At 35.8% G+C, this 24,226-nt stretch overlaps 1 protein-coding gene across 1 annotated transcript in view; it reads right to left on the bottom strand.

Moving 5' to 3' along the window:
* Positions 1 to 24,226, bottom strand: part of MTA3 (metastasis associated 1 family member 3) — a 133,625-nt gene that overhangs the window by 48,572 nt on the left and 60,827 nt on the right. Inside the window, exons 8-14 of the mRNA XM_041477090.1 lie at positions 21,171 to 21,270; positions 16,136 to 16,324; positions 10,885 to 10,959; positions 5,793 to 5,851; positions 3,134 to 3,258; positions 2,019 to 2,170; positions 757 to 979 (exon numbers count right to left, since the gene is read on the bottom strand). Coding sequence (XP_041333024.1) covers positions 757 to 979; positions 2,019 to 2,170; positions 3,134 to 3,258; positions 5,793 to 5,851; positions 10,885 to 10,959; positions 16,136 to 16,324; positions 21,171 to 21,270 — 923 coding nt within the window. The remainder of the gene's footprint in view (positions 1 to 756; positions 980 to 2,018; positions 2,171 to 3,133; positions 3,259 to 5,792; positions 5,852 to 10,884; positions 10,960 to 16,135; positions 16,325 to 21,170; positions 21,271 to 24,226) is intronic.

The following is a 24,226-nucleotide window of genomic DNA, read 5'->3' as shown; positions in this document are numbered from 1 at the left end:
GTAAAACAATGTGCCCGGTGCAGATAGAAAAGCTGTTGAAATATTCAGTGACTTTGCAGCACAATTTACACACATATGCAGGTGAAGAGACTTACTGTCACTACCTACAAAAACTCATAGCCTTTTGTCATACTACTAGAAATTCATCAGGTCTTTATATTTTGGCATAAAAAGAAGCAGCATAATACAGAATTTTTTAGAATTAAAATTTAAAACTGGAACAGAAACTACCAAAATGATGCAACTATGATGAATAAACATGGCTGTCACCACCATGTCACAGTGACAAGGGACTGTATTGCACACCACATTTAAATTATTAAGAATCCCCAGCTCCTGATTCTTTGACCAATCCCACTGAAAAAAAAGTACATGTATAGATCTATAGGTTCTGCATAGCAAATGATTAAAACAACAGAAAAGCACACTTCTTTCATTCTGCCTAGTAGGAAGAATGTATGTTGTGGCACTGATTTTCCCTTCCTGCCCCCCATTTTTGTAAATGTGAATTTTTGAAAATGAATGAGGTAATAGTTATCACTTTTTTAATTAATTTGAAATGCTCCCACAGCCTAAGATCTGTTCAAGGCAACCAGACTTTATCCAATGTGTCAGTAATGCTGGACAAATGAAAAAAAAAATGAAAAGCAAAAGCGTATAGACAAGAAATGTTTATTGAAAAAGAAAATAAAATTAAAAGACAAAAATGGGTGAGAAGCACAGCACACAGAACTAAGAATTAAAAAAACATCTTACATTCTGCCTTAATGGCAGCACAGTTAATAGGGACAAAGGGACGTCGTGCTGCCTGCCGCAGCCGGAGGGTATTTTTGCAGACCTGACGGGCCAGTTTTGTCCAACAGGTGGTGTGCAGAAAGAAAGCCTGCCGTGTTTTCACCGCCGACTTGGGACTGCCCGTGTTACGGACCGGGGTGCCCTGTGTAGCTTGCCGGGACAGGTGAGTTCGGACATGCGACTCCTGCGGGAGGGAACACAGAGAGCATGACACACGACTGAGTCACAGCACGCAAACATCCCCAAAATTCAAGATAGCTTTAGAAAAGGATTCAGGACATTTGCAGGAAAAGAGAGACTATTTAGTTATAACATTAAAATCTACAGAGTGCACTGAGAACAGGTCACCAGATGATAGTACAGGAAAAAAACTAGAAAATATTCTTTTTCTTTACTTTTTTGCGTTTACTAGAGCAAAAATATGACAATGACAATGCAGGTAGAGCACTGTAATGATACCACAGAAAGAGAGATTGCCAGAAACAGAACATGGATTGTGGATATGTGTGTATATATGAAGGATTGTGACTTAAATTAATTGAGGTATAATTAGGTTTCCACTGTTAGAACATTATTTTAATGCTGTGTTCAAAAACCATTAACAATTGTGACCTTTTTTTCTTCAACCTGTGTTATGTCTAGTCAGGAAGCATCAGAAGTCAAAGAGACAAAATCACAAGGTCTAAAATTTGCTTAAGCAAAAGAACGTAGTGTCTGTGAAAGACAGACACCACAGGGGAAAAAAGAAAAGTCTTTCTTTTGTAAAAAGAAGACTTTTTGTAAAAAGTCTTTCTTCTGATGTAGAACTCACAGGAATATGGGAATAACATGTCTAAGCACTTTACAAAAAACAGGCCCATGCAGGAAGCCACACAGCAGACAACTCTATTCAGAATGGATATATAATGCCATCCTAAATGAGATATTGTATAGTAGATTTAATGTTTCAGATATAACCCACCATTTGACAGACAATATGACATTTGTACACCAAAAATGCAGGAAGCACATGCTTGTTTATACAAGAAGTAGTCAAATAAAGATATGGCAAGGCCTGAGCACTGTACAGTTCTACTTAACACAGAAAAAGGATTAATAAACTGAGTTTTGTAATACCAAAGTTAATTACATACATAAAAACCATTCCATTAAATAATCAAATCACAGCAGTCTTGTGAAAGCACCATGTTTTGTTTTAGAAAAGTTTGTCTACACAATCCTACCTCTGTAGGTTGGCTGGAAGACAGCTTATCTTCATCTGTCTGTGTGGGCATTTTCAGGCCACCATATTTCTTCCAATAAATCCAGCAAGATGCACACAACCTACATTGCATATTAGGAGGGCCCCAAGAATACCACTGGTGAGACTGCGGAGCTAAGGAGGAGAAAGCAGCACAGGTGAACTGGTGCATGCTATATTCACTACAATCAATCCAAATGCTGTAATAGATGATTACATATGGCCATAACACATGGCAATAGCAGAGTATTGTATGGATAAATATTTAATATATTTGACATGGAAAGTAAGAACTTGAATTGTTTGTTGCTTTATTTTTTTTATAAAAGCACCAGAGACGTGAACTCCAAATGGAAACTTTGGAAATGCTTTTGTAATGAATTTCAAACTAGGGACTTTGTATTGCTGAGATTTTCTCCCAGAGGACTAGCAGAAAAAAAACCAACAAACCCACTATTTCTAATATCACCCTGGAAGACAGGCTAATTAAGTTGGATTCTATATCTGCTCTCATATAACTCTGTTGAGGGCTGCTACTTCAAGAAGTCCAACAAAAATTATCAGAAACACACAAAATACTAGAAAGTCTAAAAATTAGTCCTCCCCATGTTCCCCAACAACAACAGAGGGGGAGAAAAACTCCAAAACCATTCAAAAGACTACAAAATATTTTTTTTTTTTTTTTGCCTTTACTAGAGCAAGAACATGACAATGACAACGCAGATAAGATCACTGTAATGATTCCACAGAAAGAGAAAAAAAAAAAAACCTACTCAAAAACCCTGTCGCCTTAAAGAAAAGCCAAAAATAAAATTGAATCTAGCTTTGTGAAGGTAAAGGAATAATAGATCAATGCCACCATATTATACTACTTTAACTTTCTGGGCTTTATAAATTATTTTAAAATAAATCATAAAGAAATATGAATACTTTAATTAATATACTGAAGGCAGTTCTAACTTTAAAGATATTTCTGCCCTAAGAGCAATTGCAAATTATCCTCTGTCACATGCTAACAAAAGTACATACCTTTTTTTCTAAAAGCACATATTAAGATTCACCCAAACTCTTGAGTCATTGAAAAATATATTTACTTACTATAGCAGCTTTCACAAGCTCGACCTATTACTGTGGCTTGTGCCTGGTAAGAGGCTCCCATTGCTCCGTTGACTGCAGCAGGTTTCCCATTGTTGCTGGATATTTGATTGGGATTTGGTTTATTGCTTCAAATAAATGTTTTAAAAAGTTGGAAAAAAAAAAAAAAGTGGTTTTATTTACTGGCTGGTCAACATGAAGACAAACAATCTAATTCTGGAATCCTGATGTGTGCTGGCAACATCTATAAAACCTTCTTTAAACAGCAAGAGTAATTTTTGTATTCCTCTATTATTTTCAGCATTGTCAGACACTTGCCATGTTAAGAGCTCCTCTGACACTTCAATTGCAGCTTTTACCGTGCTCACATGATCTAAGCTACTTGGCAAGCTCATAAAAGACCAACTCTCAGAGGTCAAAGCATTAACAAAAGTCTGACACAGCACGGAATTTAACAAGGTGCTTCTAGTCAACAGACAAGGTTTAAAAGTTGAGGATGGACTTCGAGTGAAGTGTAACAAGAGGAGCAACAGTGCCCGTAATACTACAACGTTGTTGATCCCAGAAAAGGGTCAAACAGCCTCCTGTCTGAAAAAGAAGTACACGCAGTAATACAAATGTCTTATAACCATGGCAAAACTCACTCATATATCAGGTTGTTCTGTCTCAGTTCTCTTCTAAATTATTTCCTCTCTGAGAAGGCTAACTAACTGGTTTTTGGATATTTCTGTTTAGCTTTTTAATATTATTGTACTATATCATTCTCATAATTATTATAACTTCTAATACTTCAGTGAAGTAGGACTTTACAGGTCAATTAATTCAGAGAGCATTGCTATAACTCCTCACTAGATTAAGTGCAATATTTCCAGAGTTTCAACTTTGTGAGTCTTAGTTACCCTCAATACAATGCAAGGCTGGATACATTGGTTCCTAAGATAATTATTTGTCATTTTAGGTAGCATAAAATATATTCAAGAAAAGTTAAAATGACAATTGAAGAAACCTGTGCTGTATCAAGTCTCTATTTCAAATGCCAACAAGTCTGTCTCCTGCCTTTTCCTTTTTCTCTGTATCAGCAAGAGACAATTTTACCATTTCCACATATTCTTTATCCTGGGCTTAAGGTACAGAAGAGCTTGAAAGACGATTAAGTTTTCCACATTATGATCTGTTGCTTAGTTACCTTTCAGAAATGCCATGAACTGAAAGGGACTCTATAGAATTAGGGACAGAACCTTGCAATTACAAGAAATATCTAATGATCAAGTTCAAAAAGGTACTCAGCTCTGAGAATCAATTCTACTCAGATTTCAAATGCAAAAAATGAGTCTTGAAGCAGAGCATTTAGCAGTCCCATGACCACCACAAAGCCTGAAGAAGTCCTATCATCCTCCTACTGTTGATTAGGGATTTTGTCTTGAAATGGAGGCAAAAGACAGGCAGTAAGATAAAAACGCAAAAATCCCACCTCTTGAAACATATTTTGTCATCCAATACAGCTGGTCCCTACTGTGAACATATTGAAAATCCAAAACTGCCCACATGGACCAAGGAAATTAAATTGAAAAAGCACAAAAACTGAGCACCTTATGGTTTTCCTAAAGCAGCCACTCATCCGAGAAGGTTAGGGAACACTCATACTAGAGTTTTTAGCTTTTTTTAAACAGTGTGACTTATTAGAGATGTGAGCTTCAAAACTCACAAAATTTGTTCTGAGATAAGATTAAAATAAATTTAACAGTCTGCTGCTTTCATTGTTACATCTGTTTAAGAAAAAAAAGCCAGTATGAAATATGGAAATGAAACTCTATTGTATGTAATTTATACAAGCCATCAAAAATCTTTGTGAAGTACTTCCTTTGTTATTACATTCTTCTGTTATACAAACACTCACAACAATGGGAAGTTCATATATAAGTAAACTGAATATACCCACAGAAAGCCTAGAAAAAGTGATTTGGAATCCTTTCTGTCATCATAATATTGAGGAAATTATGAATATGTAGGAGGGATTTTATCTTTTTTCTACAAACCACATGTTAACAGAAGCAGATATAACATCCAGTTTAAATCTAAAAGAAATACAGATCAAAAACCCCTCAGAAGAAAACAAGATTGCATTAACTGCACGTGGTCAAAGATAGAAGGTCTGGGCTATGTGCTACCTTTAATTAAGAACCAGAATATCTCTTGTCTCTAGATGAAGAACAAATTTTATCAGCCAGATAAAACTGTAATGGGAAATTATCTGATTTTATTTTATGTAACTACACTAACAACTGCTTCTACTTTGAAATATTGCATTTACGTAAATATGAAGTGTTGTGCTACAGGGATTTGGAAGAGATTGTTTTGGAAAAACTTCTTTTTAAATTAATAAACTATTCTTGCATGTGAACAGTCCACAGGTAGCACTTGATCGGCCTTTGTAAAACTTCTTATTCCAGACAAAAAGATTGCAGGTCAAAACCAAAGATAAGAAGGTTTCACTTAAGACAAGAGTTTCTGGCATTTTCGGATTATATCTCTGCATATAACAAATTCTGTGAAAGTAAACATTAGAGAGATGCCTAGGAAAATACCATGCATGTAACTGCATGTTACTGTTTCAATTTTACCTGTATATTATTTAAAAAAATGAGCTTGTTGTTATACTCACTAGGTGGGGATGTACACTTGTTTCAATTTACTTTCTGCTTCAGCTGCTTTCAGACGTTTCTAGTTGAAAAATTAACACATTACAATATTTTATTACATTTAGGTATGACACTTCATAAAACTGCACACAATACATCTTTAAATTATTTCTTAATTGTTATTTCAGAAGGGCGTCAAAAACAAGTGTAGGAATCTACACAATGAAAATCATGAAAAACAAGCTCTCAATTTTTAGCATTAGTTTGAAATCATAATATGCTGTCCTTCCCAGTAAAACTCACAGGCCTCACATATGACAACACAACTGTAAAAATTACAATGACAGTTTACATAAATTACATCTATATAAACATGTATGATACCGTGGCAACCCCTCATTGCAGAATTAAGTAGAAACTAAATGAATGAAATTGTGTTCCTCATCAGTCATGTAACAAAACTTCTTGGCTGCTCTGTCCAGACTGAGGCTGAGCTCTTATAACACAGTACTAGTAACAATAAACTCCACTGAGTCTTAGAAATAACTAAACACTTACTAGCATTAAATGCCATCAAAACTATGGCTCAGGAACATCACAGTAACAGGACAGCTACACTACTGTCAAGATAGTCTGTGAATTTACTAAATCATTACTTTCTTCATATGTGCAACAAATTTAACCATTTTGCATTTCTATAATGTTGAGAAGTTTTAGTTGTTGCCATATATTATACAAGTAACTAAGACAACAGTTTTTTCAGCAGTGGCACAAGAAATACCGAGTTCATGTGTCCATAGGATTTCCAAAACATTTGTATGTAAAAGATCAAGAAAAAGCATTATTTCCCTGCACTTTCTGTACTCAAGACATTACTTCTATTCACTGGAGAGAAAAAAAAGAAAGAGCAAGAGAGAAAAGGATTTGAATCATGGTCAATTTCATTACAGAGGATAAAAAAAAGGAGGGGACGCATTTATAGCCAGCAATAATAAATCAATACTACCTGTCTTTATCAGATGATTAAAACTCAGTCCTTCATTTCACCTGCAATAGCCACTTCTCCTCTCTGCTGTACTCCTATTTTTTTGATATCCAATTTTGCAAGGTTTATAATCCAGGAAAATATTTCCCACCTTGAGAAAACTATCATTAGATGACTCTTCTCTGAGAGTCCCTCGCCTGAGCCACGAGGTGAGTTACAGGGTTATTCAGCTGTACTGGCCCAGCAGTCTGACTAAACCTCCTGGTGCAAACTGCTGTTCTTCTCCATTTCATTAAGTTGCCTCTGTGCTGTCAATTTATAAAACTCTGCTTATAAAATTGCATCTTTAAGGAGTAATGTGTAATAAACAGACTTCTAATCAGTCCATGCCACCATTAATTAATTCCTGTGCAATGAGAGCTTTTTTCCATTCATGTCCAAAACAGATTTTTTTTTTTTTTCCCTTACAGCTTTTTGCTGTTCATAGATGCCCAGTTGGGAGCTATAGAAGCTAATCCCATTGACACTGCCGGTACAGTAGCAATCTTTCCCCAGTGCAAGGCTTGACTACACTGCTCTACCCTCAGCAGGCCCATAGAAAAATGCAAACATGGTCTGCTCTGCCTGGGTCAGTTTTTACAAGAGCAAGGAGAAAGAACAGCAGCAGCACCATGCTCCAAGTCTCATAAACTAGAAGTTTTTAACCTGAGAACATTTCACAGCCCCAGGAGAGGAGCTCCCAATGGTGAACTCCCTCTGCTTAACAGCAGGACACAAGTTTTCCACAACTGTCTCTTGTTCTTTTTCATATTATATCCAACAATATAGAACTTGTTTGCAGCCTGACAGAAGCATGTGAAACTGCCAGGCAAAGGGTTACCACACATTCCTCAGAGCTTCCTAACAAACTGGTCCATTCTACAAAAATGAGTAAATCTCACTGCACACCTACCATGAGCAAAAGAGAAAACACAATAATGGGCAAAAAAGGATGAAAGCAGCCCTGAAGCACTGCCAGAATGTAAAGGCATGTGTAGGAAGCTGTATTAAGCCCTGCTGGCAGTGTCAATGCAAAGTGACTACATACACATTGATTAAATTTTAGCGTACTTTCAGTACTGGCATGGAGGTTGTAAGGAATGCAATATAACAATTGCTTTTCTCCTGTATTTACTAAAGGAAATTACATACTGCCTTCTAAAAAAGCAAATCATGAAATGGCATTTCAGTATAAGCTATATCTTTATACATTAAAACTATGGCTAACATTGGTCTCTAAAAGGAACAGAACATGTCACAGCCTGAATCCTCACTGACATATCAACTTCTAAGTACCAAGAGAGAGAAAAGGAAGAAGAAAGAAAACTACCAATAGTTGCAGTTTCTAAGATAAAACCTCTGTGTGTTGAAACCTAGAGAAAGAACTGGCAAAAGCTGGAGGCTGAAACTGAAAATATTTAGACAAGAAACAAAGCACCAGTTTGTAACAAATCCCGGGAGCAATGTAATAAATTACTGGAGCAATGTAACAAGAGAGCTGATGCTTTACCAGGAAAAAAAATTTACATCTTAAACAGTATTTCAAACAGGTCTTACAGACTGCATTGAGGAGAGGTCAGACTATACTAACCCAGTTTTTCACCTGGGGTCTTATGCTTTTAAGGAACTACCATTGAAAATGAATGTTTGTGGGTTTTAAGAACTTTTATTAAGAATATCAGCTTACAAATATCCCAAGAACTGACCACTTCTCTAAATTAGTACTGTTTTCAACAGTGGAAACAAAGAAATGAGAGGTAAATGTAATACATTGTTGCAGTAGAGCAATTTAGCTACCATTTAACGTGTTCACTCTTTTCCTCTTATGAAGTCTCAATAAAGTCTTTTCCCATTGAACTGGACTTTCAAGGAGAACACCACAAATAAGTTTTCATTCAGTAGAATCAATCAATCAAACCTGGCCATCCTCAAACACTGTATATAACGTAGTGGTCACGAGAAGTGCCCTATCTCCAGGGATGATTATCCAAGGCTGAATTAGTTTTGCTAGACAAGTTCAGAGAACTTTAACATATCTTCCCTTCGCTTTGACTTGAAGGGAAGATGTTCTCAAAGCAAGGTGGTAGCAGTACCTCCACTGCCATTAAATCACTACATTTATAACCTAACATAATAACATTTGGTAAAAATTATGATAAAGAAACCTTTCTTATTCCTGATACAACACATCCAATTCACACAAAGAAATAAAAGATAATTAAAACCAATTTTTCATATTAAATCACACCAGTCTAGAACTCAGAGACTGTATTTTAAGATTCAAGTATGTGCACTGACCTTTTTCATCTTCCCAATCCCACCAGTCCCCCCGCCCCTCAAGCATGAGATTTCGAGAAGAATGACTCTGAAATGTCCACTTTATTACCAAATACATTTTCTCCCTGAACTACATTCAATTATCACTGCTTGTTCTTTTTGGGAAAGAAAATCCTACAGATACTGTTTTGACTGAACTGTATCAATTTTTACCATTCAAAAAAAAAAAAAACTAAACAAGGGTATGATGAAGTTCTGATCCCTTCTTAGGAATGATTATAGAAATGTTAACCAGGATAAAAATTAGGCATTTGGCCTACACTGGTTTTATTACTGATGATCATATATGTGACCCTGAAAGAACACGTCTAAAGAATTCCATCCTGAGTGTATTGCCATGGTCTGAGTAGGATGTTGGAAGTTTATTTAGTTACAAGTAAAACACAGGCATTTACCAGAGCATTCAAGTTGCAGATAGCTAAAAAGCCTACGTGATTTTCCTGTAAAAATCCTAATCCTGTGAAAGGATATGCAATCTTAACACATACACCTTGATCATTGTAGCAATAGAATCATAAAGAGCTCTAGAGAACTACAAAAGGAATCTTAGTCTTTCACCAACTACTCCAGAGCAAGTATTTCAGAAAAAAACCTCACATTTTTATCTGATTCTTAAAGATAATCTGTTGCCCAGCCATTAAGAGCTGACAAAATTGCACAGCAAATCTCTGTTGACAGCATCTTTCTAGGATAAAAATCAACAGTGAAAAAAAGGGGTTAAAAGTGAAAGGAACAGTGACAAAACTGGAAAACATGCGTTTATATGGAATATATTATATTCAATTTGTATTAGCCATAGAACTAAAATGTCCTAGTGATACTCCAAGACTCTACCATGCAGTAAAACACCTTTCCCTTATTTTCCATGCCCTAACAAGATGATGTAGAAACAATTTCAAATAAACCAGAACAACCTGAAGTAACCATCCCTCAGATCATTTAATCTGAAACACATCCAAAGATCCATCTGACAGTACAGCTGTAGTTATTACAGCATAAAAATTATTTTCAATACACTGTCCATAACATCACCATCAATTATGCAGCAAATAAAGGAGCTACTAGCTTAAGCATTAAATCAGAAATTAAAATGGAGCCTTTTAAAGTATTCTATGGTCTAAACCAAGGAGTAAATATATGCAGAATACAGTATATAAAAAGCATCAACACTGACAATTTGCCTAAACCTGCTAAAAATATCCTAGTATTGATACCCAACATAATCTTAACATGTTTTTGCTCCAGAGCAACCCAAACAGTTGAACATTCAATCAGAAGAATGAACAAACCCACTGTGTGCAGAATGGTCTCAATTTTGAAATGCTGGTAATGCCAGAGTAATGCTTTGTCCAGAAGTACCAATTAAAGGTTCATCACACCAGCAGCCACTGTAACGCAACATATTTTTGTACTTCTTTCAGTCCCATGGCAGAGCTTCACTGCCTAAAGCATTTGCTCTGCAGCCCATTTCTGTCTGATTCCCTACTGAAGGAGGAACCAGGAATCCTATTCCTTCAAACCAGCATAGAATACAAATAGGTTAAAAAGCTCTTCACAGCTATGGGATGTACAGCAGGCACCAGAGGATTCAACAATGCAGCCTGTAACAGCACTGATCTATACGCCAAAACATTACCTTAGGCCTCCCATCATGTATCTTTTCAAGAACACAAACAGATTTTTATGGTTTAACAACATCACTTTTTTTAAAGAATGTCTCAGACTGGTTCATTCTGAAATAGTCATTGAATTACCTGCTGCACATATCTGTCAGTGGTTTTCCACATGTAGTAATACTCAATGATGCTAGTCAGTGACTTCCAAGGGAGCTGAAAAACATTTGTTACAAGTTAAAGTGGTTCCAAGAAATCGCAATGTCCACTTCTTATTAAACACATGTTAAAATCAAGTATAGTTGAAACAAATACTAAAACTTGAATGTGTTAAATAACTGCATTAGAATCCATATGCAAACAAACACATATTGCAATTAATAATACACAACCTTTCTTTACAGTTCACAAGTATGCAGAATTATGGCATCACACATCCAAATCTAAATGTAATTTGTTCTTTTTAAGCCATATAGTTAAACAAAATGATCAAAACAGAATGCAGATTTCCATCAGGAAATACAGAAAATAATATCTCTTCTATAAAGTGTGTCCATTGGAGAATAACGTTAGGACTAAAAGAAATCATCTTGACAAGACTGTGCTCGAGTCTCATGGTAATTTTACTCTTAAAAATACAAAGGATACCATACATAGTTCAGATTTTCATGTCCCATAACAAGTCAGCTGCTCATACATTACCACTAGTTTTGCATAAACTCCCACATGCTCTCAACTATTATCAAGAAACAAAAGGATGTGAGGGACAAATGTTACCCTGAGCAACACGAGTCATACTGACAATAAATATTTCAAAAATCTCTGTACAAACAAGGTACCTTTCATAATGACAATGATTTCGGGTGCTCACATTCATCAGTAAAATAAAAATGTCTTAAGTGTAGGGGAGAAAAGTAGGCAATCATTTTTAATTATCACCAAATAATCTATTTAACTCCACAAAGTCTTTCTATATTTTAAATTAGGATGTCTCATCCAAAATTTATGCAATTTTTCTTCATAACTTGGAAACATTACTAATTTGTGTGTTATATTTTCTAGAGGCATGCATTAATGCAAATATTATCTGCTTTCTAGAAACAAGGATGATCTTTAGGATGTTCCAGAAAATACAGGCGTGGAAGCTGAACTTTCCAACCTTACTGACCCCACTAGGCAGCTTTCTGCAGGTTTTAAGCCAAAAAAGGAGTTTCCTGCACCTTTAGTTAAATTCCTAAAACACCAGAGGAACACTTGCTCAAACTATCTCTCTCTGCATGCAGGAGCTCACTAATTTTTCAGGTTTCTTGATTCAGGTTCAGAGTCAGAAGTGTTCCACAGTGTGTGAATCCCTGAACATTTACATTTGATCCAAAAGCAGCAGTGTATGAAATGTTTATGCTGATGTCTTAATAAGTAGCAACACAATTCAGGTTCCTAAAATTCTTTTGCTTTTTCAGGTAAATTACGCCTTGAGAGAAATCTTCCCTCAAAGAGGCCAGTGACAAGAAGATGTGTTTGGTGTGAGGTGACATATAAAATGATTCTGAGTCTTCAAGTCCACATTCCCCTTGGTATCCAGGTGAAATGCTGTCCACCCCAAGCACCAGACATTGTCAATTAGTACATTTTATCATATCCATAGTTATTTTCCTTCCTGAATATTAGCACATTCATGCTACAAATGTTTGCCATTTCTCTAGAAAATGCTTCAATCTGTTTTGACTATGGCTGTGACACCAGTATGTTTATTTACTCACTAGGTATCTATAATTAAAGGAAGGTAATTAAGATGCTTGGACCAAATAATTGTAATCCTTTTATACTTTGATTCAAAACTTGGAAAAGCTGCTAGACTGAGTACGGATAACCTGTATTCCATTTACCTATGCACTTAATGCTCTGAACTGCCAGTGAAGCTGTGAACACCATAGATTAATACATTGTCATTACCAAATTCTGTCCTTGAAAGAAGTAAATATGTTTATCTGCACAACAGTTTTGAAGGAGAAAATTAGCAAATGCTATCAGCTCTACAAAAACAGAGAGAGGGGAGTTCTAAGTTTCTTTAGTTTCTCCAGGTTAAAAATAGACCAATCAAATGCTATCAGCAAGAAAAATTTAGGATTATAAAGCATCTTCAAATTAACATGGTAATTTTAAAGCCATGTTTCCACAATTTTCTGAAGCTGGAAAATAGTTGCTCCAGCTTTCTATAAACAGTCCCTACTCTTGATCACCAAGGCCTTTCCTGCCATATCTGGGATGTAATAGCTATAAATTTGTGAAAACCATTTATAATGAAAAACTAAGAATTAACAAGTATAACATCTTTGTCTTACTGTTAGGAAAATAGTTACATTTGGAGAACATAGAATAACTATTCTTTTCCCATTCTACTAGTCTGGGATGAGAAATAATTCAAGCACATCAAGTAAATTGAATTAGCTTATAATGTTTAGCTTGATTAGGATTCACACAGAGTTATAAAGATAGAAGAACCTCTCCTACAAGAGTCAATGAGTCAACAGTTGATGAAAATTATTATTCAAAAGCTAGATTGGCAATTTGATTACAATTGAGCATCTCCTATCTATGAAAAAAGTAATGACCTTTACACCATTTAACTTATAACAATCTTGTTTACTAACATTTAGTGTTTGTAACTTAATGCTTGAGCCGCACATTGGACATCAAACAGTGGCAGTTCCCAGTAACTGCTGGAAAAGTAAGTTAATCTGCCCTTTACAGCACTGTCATGTAAGGGCTGCAGCTGCAGCTGCTGTGCCTTGCAAATCTGGGCCGACACAGCAAAGGCAACTCCTCTGGGATGTAGTGACTCAGGCAGGTAATACACCACCCTTCTGCTTCAGCAGACTGCTACCAACCCCTTTCTGCCATGCAACATGACTTTCTTGCCTGTCCTGTGGCACCACTGCGTGATTGCTGAGGTTGGAGTTTGATCTCAGGCACTACAGATTTAATTTTATCATTAGATCCTGCTCGGAGACCCAAAAAGTTCACACATACACTATCAGCTCATTATGTTTTTTACCCTTGCTCTTACAACACATCTGAGAGTACTTAGACACCTGTCAGAAGTAAACTTATCAATGGCTGCCACTGAAGAGAGGGAGGATAACAGAAGAAAGTACTATCATGGAAAAATCACTGCTTATGTGCTACATAGTTATACCTTCCTCACCCTGCAGAAACTTTTCAAATATCTGTGACCTAAGTCTCAAAGGACTATTTTCAATGATTACCTAAAAAGCAAATGTGTGTTTTCAAATCCCTGCACTTTTAGATTGCTACACAGGAAGTGAGAACCCACAAATTTTACACTAGAGAAATTAAGAAATCCCAAGACTACACAATGGCTAACATAACTGAAAGATTTCAAATTACATAGAATTAAATAAGGATTGTGCACTGTTCTTAGTACCATATAAATTGAGATATAAAATAGATGTTCTTCTAAGGATGTTTTTAAAATGACACTTTTCCAAAGATTAAAAAAAAAAAAAGTGACTAAGAAAAGATAATATGCCTGTTCTAACTAAAATAAGCTATAATTAATTAGTGCCTCACATCCATTTGTGCTGCACTCTGACTCATGGCTAAGGTGCCCTCAGTAGGCCACGCAATGCTATCACCAGATCTCTGTGTGTCTCCTGCTTTGGGAGGAGACCAGGGCAAAATAGTTGCATTTTGGAAAGGAAGATTTAGTGAAAGAGGGAGGCTATCAGGACAAAATTTATCAGGGTATCCAAGACAAAATTTTAACACTGCTTCTAGTAAATTTTAAACAGCTTCTAGTAAAGTCATCCAAATATCTAGCATTTGAATATTACAAATATTGCAGAAGCAATTCTTGCAACATGTTACTACACTGCACCACTTTAATGCAATAGTAGGTAACACAGAAAATAAAAATACCATATAAATACCAGAGATAAGCCTTCTGCATTCTTGCTCACAAATTGTGTTAGGACACAACTTGTAAACAGCCAATAAAACACATTATATGCTTAAGGCATTTTCAAAAGCCAAATATTATATATTAGGAACCGTTTAATTAGAAGACATAGCTCCTGAACTATTGTACACTTACAAATGAGAACCATTTGTCTGTATAAGAAATAATATGGAATGTATTTTACCTTAAGACTTCTGTTCTAAAATATCTATAAATATTGTTTTCAATAATTATTTTCTTGAACTTAAAAGAGCTGTTTCAGCCATGATGCAACTTTCAACCTTATGTCGTCAATGTAATGAACATTTTCTCCCTTAGGAATCTCAAAATTAAGCATGCAGATATAATACACCTATTAAAATGTCAGTTCCTTAGAAAAACAATAGCCTTCGCTTCCCACCTTCATTCAATTACATGTTCCATTTCAAATCTGTGAAAATGAAGGAAAGACAGCTCATTGCCAAGCCTCCTCCCACTGTCCTGTAAGGACTTCTGTCTTGTAAGGACTTCTACATTTACCATACAATACCATATTTCCCCCCTCACAAAGACTATTAATAAACTTCTGCAAAGAAAATTTAAAAATCTGAGTTCTCAGAGTCACGCAGTATGAGATGAATGTGAAAATGTTTAAATCAACTTCAGTCTTAAATTATGGAATTCCTTTGGCTCAAATCTTAACTTTTTCATGAAACCAGACTTGAACATGGTACAGCAGAGGAAATATTTTTCCTTGGAAGAAAAAGGCTCTCCATGAAATGTGAAAAAAATTGCAGCAAATTACTAGCAATTCTAGCAATCAGTGTTAGAATCCATTTAATTTCATTACTCTGCATTAGAATTAGCAAATTAAAGGTTTACTGCCCTATAGTCTGATACTTCAATACAAAAATGATTGTAGTTAGAACATATTGAAAAACATTTCTTTTACTTTTCAGAACCGCCAAAACATCCAATATGTCAAAACAACTCCCTGTAGTACATTTTAAAACCTATCTGAATACAAATTTCTCTCTGCTAACCATAGTAGGAAACCCCAGCTTTCCAAAAACACCCAGGGGAGCCAGCCATGTAGCTGCTAATGAATTTCACTGGAAATTGTGGAAACACTGCGAAGTTCCTGGACCTTTTTCAGATGCTTGTAAGATCCTTGTAAAAATCCTTATTGGAGTATCTCAGCATGAAACCTCCTACCTAATATTAACCACTAAAAAGATTATCGTCTTTCCAAACAATAGCATTGAACAAGAAAGCATATTGCCTTTCAGCCAGATAAAATGTATAAATATGTTAATCACATGTATCAGCTACACAGATTTCTCCGCTAGCTAAACCTTCCAAACCTACAGAAGGCAGCTATGCTCAACGACGGCAAAACACAGCCACAGGAAAGGGCACTACTTTCATACTTACAAAGTCTTGTCGAATGTCATTGAAGTCCTTGCCATACTTTTCCAAAGCCTCTTCAAATAAACTAGCTTCTGATGCTGACCACTCCTCCATTTCATCTCTACACAAGACAGGCCCTCCCAGTGGCACCAGGACACCGATGGCACTGCTCAGATCATAGTTGTGTTTATGCAGCGTGTCCATTGCATGAAACTGGCAGGGACAAGGAGAGAATAAAGACATGTTTAAATAGACACTAGTCCATCTCAGTTAATGCAAAGTCAATATATTATTCTCTATAAAGCAAGCAAGGAGCCTCAATTAATGCTAAATTTAGAATCTATCTTGATATCATAGTTTTCTGCTGTGGAATACAAGGTAAAGAAATGGTTTATTACTTAATCTGGAAAAGGAAATACCTTGATAAAATGTTTACCAAAAATGATATTAGTTTATTAGTTCCTGAAAATTACTAGCAAACATTTCTAAAGAATCTTTTGTTGGCAGAAACTGGTTCCAAGAAACCCAATAAAGACAGTGGCATATATTGACTGTGGGGCCATTTTCAATTAACAGAAGCTCTAAATAATAACTAAACAGCTGCTCAGACATCTATGAGCTCAATATTCTCATTGCTGCAGAAGGAAGACATTTATTGTTTTCATTATCATCATACTGAAAGAGCAGCAAAATTTTTGTCCCTTGCTAAACACTGTTATCACAGGCCAGTAAATAAGGTTTCTTTGGTTGATTCCCTTTCTGTTATAAAAGGAAAAAACAGAAAACAAACAAATTAGAACAATCTTCCCACTGTAGGTAACACTGAATGCCCCCATTGCTAACCAGTGATGGGGAATATAAAAAGTAAACAAATCCAACTGTTGGGAAAATGAGCAGCACGAAAGCAGCATTTCTGACTCAGCATCCCAAAAGACTCCATCAGCATAATCCAGCTAGCTGTGCTGAAGGAGGTATCAGAGCTGTAAGAGTGCTAATGTCTGTGACTCTCTATCAGTCCCCTCCCAATATGTCTCACCACTGTGCTGAGCTCCAGGTGTAGTATGCAAACTCTCACAGGGCAACAAACCCTCTCATGAGAAAACATTGCAAGGAAGGAGCACTCCTGCATTATCTGTCAGTACAGCAATTCCAGCTGAGCTTATGCATACAAATCCAGTGCAAATAATGGATTTTTCTTGTTTTTTGCCATCTTCTATCAATGATTATTTTCTTTCTTCAATGTTTACTGTAAGTCTTTGAGTGCTATCAAGCACGAGATTCTGGAACTGTTTGGTCTGCAATGTCACTATTGTCCTGCAATGTATCATTTTACTTATGGTTCAATCAAATTCACCAGCCTGAAGAAAAGCCATTGTTAAAATCAGTATTCTAATAGGAAAGTATGTAACATAATGCCTAAAATCCATCAGCTTCATATTAGAGAATGTATATTGAAATCACTGATTTATTGTTTACTATTCAGGCAATGAGTAAACCAGATCTAAAGATTGAACTCTTACAGTAGATGTGCTACTGAGGTTTAAATCTTTGTTTAAATTGCAGCCCTCACAGAAAAGCAGTACACACAGGGTGTCTTCCAAGCAGCTGCTGAATCCAGATCTATTCACTGATACCAGCTTTCATAAAAATGACAACAGAAGTGAATACATCAGAATCTTGCTCTTGCTTTATGTTAATCTTTCATCTATAATAAACACCTGATTCCATAACGCTTTTTTTGATATTACTAAAGATTTATACTGAACTCTGTGGATAAGTGCTGCCTCAGCTGAGCTGTCCTGTGACAGAACACCACTGACAAGTTCTTTGATAACAACTCTGCCTTCTACAGGTTTGTCAGCTCTGACCTGCATCAAATTTCCATACTGCAATGCAAATTGTGGTAGCAAAAGCAAGAGAAGCTTGAAGGCATTAGTAGAGGCTGAGAGAAAAAGTCCTGGAATATCTTCTTTTTAACTGCTTTACCCTAAGAATCAGGAGGCTGGGATTCCTGGCATTGCCTCTCCCAAACAGGAACCTGAAGGACAGAGAAAGATCCACCCTTCCCTAAGAACTCTTGCCCAGAGCATGCTGTCCAGACAGGGGGGCACATCAGAGAAAAAGTGTTAGCCATGCACCTAAGAGGCAACTTCAAGTCCAAATATAAGCAGGCAGAGGAAGAAACTTTCCACCAAAAGCTAAGGAAGGGCTGCATGGAGCTAGAAGAAAGGGTATGAGAGGGCATCCTACAACCAGCCACACAACACAGCTCCCAAACCAGCTGCCATTCCAGAGTGAGCTGCCTCCAACAAAGCACTCAAACTAGAAAATGAGTGTGAATTCTCCAGTTTAATCATACTTTAAGTGTGCTTACCTTAGGAGCCACATATATGGAAGTCAAATAAAAATCATTAAAAAGACACCATCCAAAATGCAAAGGAAAAGACAGCTCATACTTTTCATTTTGAAGAGACATCCAATATCAGATTTAGATCCCTACATTAAGGTCACACAAGCGCTTCTGAACAAACCCACCACAGGGAGCAAGTGACGCCATCAGCCTGCTTTGCTTTAAATGGCTCTCATGGTCAGTATATGCACTATGAAATATTTAGGAATCTGAAACAGAACATCTTCCAAGTCTCTTTCTCTTCTTAGACATGAATTTTCAGTATAAAATAAAACACTGCCTTTGAGAAGGCCAGAAATGCAAGTTTTAGTTGGTTGTCTAACAAGTCTTGACCACTTTAAGAGAAGCACATTATCATCTAAGAAGGTAAACACACATTGTTTCGCATCTTCTGTAGGGTTTTCTAAAAGCAGGGGGTTTCTTATCTTGTTTCATTACCTTCCCTATGTTTTCAAAATAAAGGAGCCTGAAAGCAGCCTCCCAGTTGTTATTCATCTGCAAGAAATGTGTACATCAACGCTGAATTTATCTATGTTCATCATCTAGGCTTTTCTTTTTTTTTTCTTTTTTTTTAAATATCAGTCTGTTTACAGTTATCCCTGATTAAAACCAAATAGGATTAAAACTTAATTAGGAATACTGCAAAGCCACAGGTGTGGCATACAGAAATCCCATTAATATCAACTCAGGTTCAAGGCTTATCTGCCTTGCATTAAGATAGATGGTATAATTTTCTTAGTGTTATGCATCTATATGCAAAGTATAAATGAGACACCACAAGTTCTGCAAATGTCTTTACTAACTTTAACTGCTGCTGAAAATATGCTCCCAATTAACATAGAAATGTCTGAAAAAGTAACTATTATAATGACAAATATGTCTTTTCTTAATTTAGAAGGAAGTACATTTCCAAAAAGCTAAAAAAGTAGGGTTTTAAAAAGCTGAGGGGGTAGGAAAATGAGAAGAGACAGACACAATAATTAAGCCAAGGGTGGCTCCTTTGATGCCTCATTATAAGATATGCCTTTCATTAAGTGTAATGGAACTTAATGGATCATTTGCAATGGAGAAACATTAACATGGCACTCAAAGTATCCCTTTATTAGCAGCATTGCACATGTACTTTCAAATAAGAAATTGCCATAAGGATAAATCTACTCTATTAAACACTGAATACAGGATGCAAATAAAGAAGGGATATGCAATATGTGAAATTTATTAGAAATTCTTAATCCAACAAAATATTAATAAAATGAAAAATGTTAAAGAACTATTTTGATGAACAAAATAAACGATTTAATGTGAACAGAATTGTGCTGGTAGAAGTCATATTAGCAACTGTGAAACAGAAAATTCTTTTGAGTATTATGAAAACACTACATTTTGCCCCTGCCTTTATGATGCTATCATAGTCCAAACTAAATCAGTTTCCTGTTCAATAACTTATAAGTACACTGCAAAAGTGTACTTAAAAAATAAACTAAATATTTTTCTCATCATAATAAAAAGATTTATTTTATCTGAAATACAAGAATTGTCCCACTGAATCAGATCAATCACCCATTTAACTAAGCATTGTGTCTCTTACAGTAGCACCAAGGAATGTTAGCTAAAATATTCAGGTAAGTCTAATCACAGTCTGAGGTCAATTCCCATTTCATTGACCAGCACCTACAAAGCTTCAGAATGAGGACACTTAGAAGGTACACTTTCCCTATTCTCCTCAGTACTAATTTATGGCCTATATGGCTACACAATTTTTCTAACCTTTTTTTAGCCTGCTGGTACTGCCCATTCCCACAAAATTTTGTGCAACTGAATTCTAGGGGCTCTCTATTCACTTTATAAGGCAGTGCCTTAGCTATTTTGAACTAATTTGTTAGTTTCCTCTAATTCTAATACTCCAGTATCTGGTAAATTGCAGGTCTTCTTTAGCCTAAACTATGTGATGGTGTTTAGATACAAAAATACTTAAAATAATACAACAACAGTTATGCCTTTGGAAATCTAAGTCCAACTTGATTCTCTGAAACAGTAATATTTTTGGTCTCACATAGTGTTCCTGGCATACTTTATTTACTGTAGCACACCTTCTCATCTCAGCTAGGATGATTATACAGAAACAAACCTGTAATCAATATATTTTTCACTTTCTCTAAAAGATGCAGGTGCTTACATTAACAGTGAACCGCATACTAAGGAAACATAGTAGGAATATGCTAATTAAAATGTTCTTAAAAAATATGCTTACAAAATCAGATTGCTGATCTTTTAGAAAATATGATGACATATACATCCAGTAAGTACAAAGTATTAATCCATACAATTTTCAGTCAGCTTTATTACCACATACTTTAAATGACACTGCCCTGAATGAATCCCTATACAATGTGTATTATCCATTGGGTATGTGGGTATCCAGACCTGTGGGCGATCCACAGCTAAAGCCAGATGTTGCACACTGTGATTGCAAGGGCAGCACGAGAAGCTTAAAGAAAACACACAGGATTTTCTAACACACACCCCTCTACACACCCACACCCCTTACTTGCAGGTATCTAAAGACAACAGGTTCAAAATGGGGACTTTGGAGTACCAGTGTTGAATTCATGGATATAGAAGCTGTAGGATGTTTAAGAAGCCACCTACCAGTGTGATGTCTCGGGAAGCAGCAGCTGCACTCATGTGTAAACTGGGTTGCCTGACGGAACTACTGCAGTCCAAGGCTCGAGCAAACGTGCCAACCGCACTGCAACAGAGGAGTGGGAGCAACAGTAAATACACAGAAAGAGGTAATCTCAAATATCAGGCTGTGTCATGTCTATAAAAGTGTCCTTTTAGACATGGAAGCCACATACTGTTACTTTTAAGTTTCCAGATCTTTGCTAACAAAGAACAACTTGATAAAGACAAATCACTAAACACTGCAGCAAAAACTCTGACCTTCTGCCCCCAAAACTAACAACGTACATATAAGAACAGCAGCTCAGAAACAAAAGATACTCAGAGAATTCTTATGTACCAACCTCTTAATGCATAGAATTTTCAATTAATTATAAAGTCAAAGGTTCTCCACAGTTTGAGGTTTACAGTCAGGTCTATTATTTCCAAAATTACAATGCTACAATAGTGCTTAAAAATTATAATTCAAATTAAAAAGGGGGTTCACCACGTACCCGTGAGGAAATTAAAAACATTTTATTCACTTCAGTAGTACATGTTTTCTACTCCCATCTTCTACCTTTCATTGCAGTGAGCCAAAAAAAGTGTATCAGTTTCATCTAAGGTACCCCCAAAATTCCTGGTGTTGTCACCAAGTTTCAAGCAATCATGAAATAAATGCATCTCGCAACCTACTTAATTAAAGCATTCCATTATTGAAATGGACATATTTTTTCCAAAACTTTACTTTCTTTTCCACTTTTGTTGATGAATTGTAGATAGCATCTATTATACTTAGACTGTTCTAAACTGTAAACATTTCTTGGAGAGCGGTAAATATTTCTTGGAAGTACTTGTGCATGTATCATGCACAGTGAAGGAAAAGCTGCATAGAGAATTTGACTGGGCCCACCATATCATACAGGAAATGAGCAAAGATGCAGTGACACAAAAATTATCATTAAACTGATAAGAAGCTTCTCCTGTACCTGGATTTGTATAATGACTCTTGAGGTACATTCAGAAAAAACCTATTTATTGCACAATTACACCCCACACAACTTACAAGTGCAGAATTATACCAATGGTGAATGTCACTGACAAATAAACACACTTTGCTGTATCCTATAAATCTGATATTCAACAGTAAAACAATGTGCACCAAGACTTTAACTCACTGAAGTTATAAATGATCATGGAGAAACTGATAATAAAGTATGTTACTGCAATTTTATCTTGAATCTCAAAAAATTTATTACTGAATGCATGTTTCAGTATTTGCTGCCACAGTCTTACAAGTTAAGATTTAACAGCAGTGCAATACCAGATCCCTGGTATTAACTGCTCTTCTAAAGGCTGTGGAATAAATAAGTGATATTCAAATGTTTTTCCACAACCTTTGCTCCCTTCTTTGTGGAGATGGCAAATATGAGATGAGAACACACACACATATTCTATTTTCTTTTTTTTTTTTTTCCCTCAAAGCTTGGCAGTACATAAAACAGTATTTGTGCACAAATCAGTCCCAAGAATAAGGCTCTATTATGAACACATTTCCTGACAGTCTGTCAAACCCTTTCAACATGCTGGCATTGATAAGGGCTGTAGCTAAGCAGTCTTTCCTGTGATCCTTCTGTCCCTACTGCTCAAACCAGTGAATGCGGCATGACTGCATTTCCCTTCTGCTGCTACCTGCTAGCTTATCTTTCTTTTGCATAATTAAAATTATTTTCTTTTGACCACATTTCTAAAATGAAGCCTGAGGATGCTATGAACACTACAAAGAACGGTCTCACAGTTACTGGCAGATCAAACTTTTGAGGCTGACTCAGAGCCCAAGAGTATTTTGTTGCTCAGAATGTAAAGTCAAAATTAAGAGACAATATAAACAATAATATAATTATGTAATTATTGCATTATTATTATTAATATTAATATTTCTGAATAAATGATAGAGAGGTAATAATAATTCTGAATAACTGATGCACCAGTGGGCACTGCTTCCAATGCTGCACTGAGTAGGACAAGATTGCAACTGTCAGAAGAATGCTGTGCTGGATTTTGGAGTATGTGAGTGCAAAAGAAATTAATAATAAATAAAACACACAAAGACAAAATAAAATAATGAAAACAATATAATAAAATAATAAATACAGCAGCAAACATAATGGAACAAATATGATAATAATACGAAGAACAAAACAAATAAATACCACATTAAAAAATGCAGGCTGTGTACCATTTGGGGCGTCAATAGTGACAGGACAGGGGGTGTGGATGGTACAGCACACAAACTGGGGGGTCTGGAGAAGTGAGGTATGTGCATGTCTGTGGCTCTCTTGAAATCCAACTAACTTGTAGTTCTCCTTTCCATACAAACTTTGAAAACAGTGAATTTCCAACTAAGTGCAGAAATTCTAGAGCAATTGGCTGTTAAATAGTAACTAGGTTCAAAACTAAATAGTGATATACAGTGTTTTATATAATCTAGCTATTCAATTCACATCCAAATTCAATATTAATTTTAGAAATCATTAAAATACCTTATTTTTTATGTTTTTCAATTAAAAATACAGATATGAGGTATATATTGATGCAAAGGTCAAAATCTACCTTTGTCACTTTTCCTTGCATGATTTTTTTCTAATTACACCATTCAATTGTTTTAGAAAAGGAACAAAATACATAACTAAACATGCCATTTCCAGAAGACACAGTATTGTCTTCATCTACCTAAAATAAAACCCATATTAAGCCAACACAACCCAAATAGTCACACCCTAACCACTCACTTTTCTTAACAAACTTTCAATATGAATGTCTTATTAAGCTTATACAATTCAAAGAGTAATTGTAAATAGTTAAATTATATTTAACTAAATAATAACAGTAATAAACTGACAACTCAAAAAACTGTGCTCGGCAAGCTACTTATGAATTATTCAATGTGTAATTAAAATACTTGAACTTCAAACAGAAACCAACGCTCCCCACACTTTCCAAAATAAGCTAAATCCAAAAAGTCACACAGACAGTGAATTACA

This window comes from Pyrgilauda ruficollis, unplaced genomic scaffold (genome assembly GCF_017590135.1).
Source record: "Pyrgilauda ruficollis isolate IOZ18807 unplaced genomic scaffold, ASM1759013v1 scaffold4, whole genome shotgun sequence".
NCBI lineage: Eukaryota > Metazoa > Chordata > Aves > Passeriformes > Passeridae > Pyrgilauda > Pyrgilauda ruficollis.
The sequence above is the reverse complement of the archived record's forward strand: the minus strand, read 5'-3'. Positions and strand labels throughout refer to the sequence as shown.